Source organism: Oryctolagus cuniculus, chromosome 13, assembly GCF_051225735.1.
Source record: "Oryctolagus cuniculus isolate XC-2025 breed Fujian yellow rabbit chromosome 13, ASM5122573v1, whole genome shotgun sequence".
Classification (NCBI taxonomy): domain Eukaryota; kingdom Metazoa; phylum Chordata; class Mammalia; order Lagomorpha; family Leporidae; genus Oryctolagus; species Oryctolagus cuniculus.
In genome coordinates this window covers 102009312-102011281 of record NC_142879.1, presented here as the reverse complement: position 1 = coordinate 102011281, position 1970 = coordinate 102009312, and the positions used below count along the sequence as shown (strand labels likewise).

The following is a 1970-nucleotide window of genomic DNA, read 5'->3' as shown; positions in this document are numbered from 1 at the left end:
TCTTTATTTGTTTCTTTTTTTAATATCTATTCTTTTTTTTCTTTTTGAGACAGCATATCTTTAATTTACATTGCCAAAGGCTTAATGCTTCATTAAGTAAAGAGATCAACAAATAAAAAGTAAAAAGACCCTATAGTCCAGTAGGAAAATAGGTGAGGGCTGTAAACAATAATCAAATGAAAACATGTTCAACTTCACTCATATAAGTACACTCTAAAAGGTCATAAAATCATTAAAACAATAGTAGAATATAATTTTTAACAATTTGACAGAGATTTAAAACAAATTGACAGAACGCTGCATTGTGCCTGAGCAAGTACAAACAGAGGAGAACCACACATTGATAAAATTTGACACTCCTTTATTTGCTAGAAGTCAAGAACAGGCTCATGCCCTAAAGAACTCTCAATCCCAAAGCTCAAAGCAACAGGGTTTATAAAGGCAAAAACCGCCTTTCCGTCTGCCGGCAGCCATCAGGTAAGCCAGGATGGGCGTGTACAAGTACATCCAGGAGCTATGGAGAAAGAAGCAGTCGGACGTGATGCGCTTTCTCCTGCGGGTCCGCTGCTGGCAGTACCGCCAGCTCTCGGCGCTGCACAGGGCGCCGCGCCCCACGCGGCCCGACAAGGCGCGCAGGCTGGGCTACAAGGCCAAACAAGGTTATGTCATCTATAGGATTCGTGTGCGCCGTGGTGGCCGCAAGCGCCCGGTTCCCAAGGGTGCGACCTACGGCAAGCCTGTCCATCATGGCGTTAACCAGCTCAAGTTTGCACGAAGCCTTCAGTCTGTTGCCGAGGAACGAGCTGGGCGCCACTGTGGAGCTCTGAGAGTCCTGAATTCTTACTGGGTTGGTGAAGATTCCACGTACAAATTCTTTGAGGTTATCCTCATTGATCCATTCCATAAAGCCATCAGAAGAAATCCTGACACCCAGTGGATCACCAAGCCAGTCCACAAGCACAGGGAAATGCGTGGGCTGACATCTGCAGGCCGCAAGAGTCGTGGCCTTGGAAAGGGTCACAAGTTCCACCACACTATTGGTGGTTCTCGCCGTGCAGCCTGGAGAAGGCGCAATACCCTCCAGCTGCACCGTTACCGCTAACTCAAGTAATGTTTGTAAAATTCATACCTAATAAACCATTTAGGACAGTCAATGTCTGTTTAAAGGTGTTATTTGTCTGTTAAAACTAGTCTGCCAATAATTTCATGAATGCTTTGTCAAATTATGAAAGTTAAAAGTACAATAATGTTTGGAGACTGGTGTATCTTGTTTCTAATAAGGTAAACTTTCATCTTATTAGGGGATTCATGTGTCAGTGTTTAAAACATGCTGTGTGGTAAAATAGGTGTAAAATAAACTCTTTAAAAGAGGAAAAAAAAATAAAGGCAAAAACCACAAGGAGGGGAGTGGAAATGCATGGTTGCTAGGGTCAAGCTGACCTAAAAGCATATGCAAATCTAATATCAATTGTAGTCTTGATAATACCAATTACAGTCTTGACATTAGTCCAGGTACTGACCTAAATCCTGTGTGGGGCCGGCGCCGCGGCTCACTAGGCTAATCCTCCGCCTAGCGGCGCCGACACACCGGGTTCTAGTCCCGGTCGGGGTGCCGGATTCTGTCCTGGTTGCCCCTCTCCCAGGCCAGCTCTCTGCTGTGGCCCGGGAGTGCAGTGGAGGATGGCCCAAGTGCTTGGGCCCTGCACCCCGTGGGAGACCAGGAGGAAGCACCTGGCTCCTGCCATCGGATCAGCGCAGTGCGCCGGCTGCAGCGCACCAGCAGCAACGGCCATTGGAGGGTGAACCAACGGCAAGGGAAGACCTTTCTCTCTGTCTCTCTCTCTCTCACTGTCCACTCTGCGTGTCAAAAAAAAAAAATCCTGTGTGGGGCATAGACCAATTACAATCGTGATGTTAATCCAGGCACAGCCTGTCTGAAGCTTGAGCAGTCATGCTAGAGGATGTCTGTG

The 1970-nt window shown here is 47.0% G+C and overlaps 1 protein-coding gene across 1 annotated transcript; it reads left to right on the top strand.

Annotated features, from left to right (window-relative positions):
* The first annotated feature begins 430 nt into the window (after positions 1-430).
* On the top strand, positions 431-1154 carry LOC100358370 (large ribosomal subunit protein eL15). Its single transcript, XM_002717298.6, has one exon. It carries the CDS (start codon positions 488-490, stop codon positions 1100-1102), a length of 615 nt encoding a protein of 204 aa, XP_002717344.2. The 5' UTR covers positions 431-487; the 3' UTR covers positions 1103-1154.
* The last annotated feature ends 816 nt before the right edge of the window (positions 1155-1970 follow it).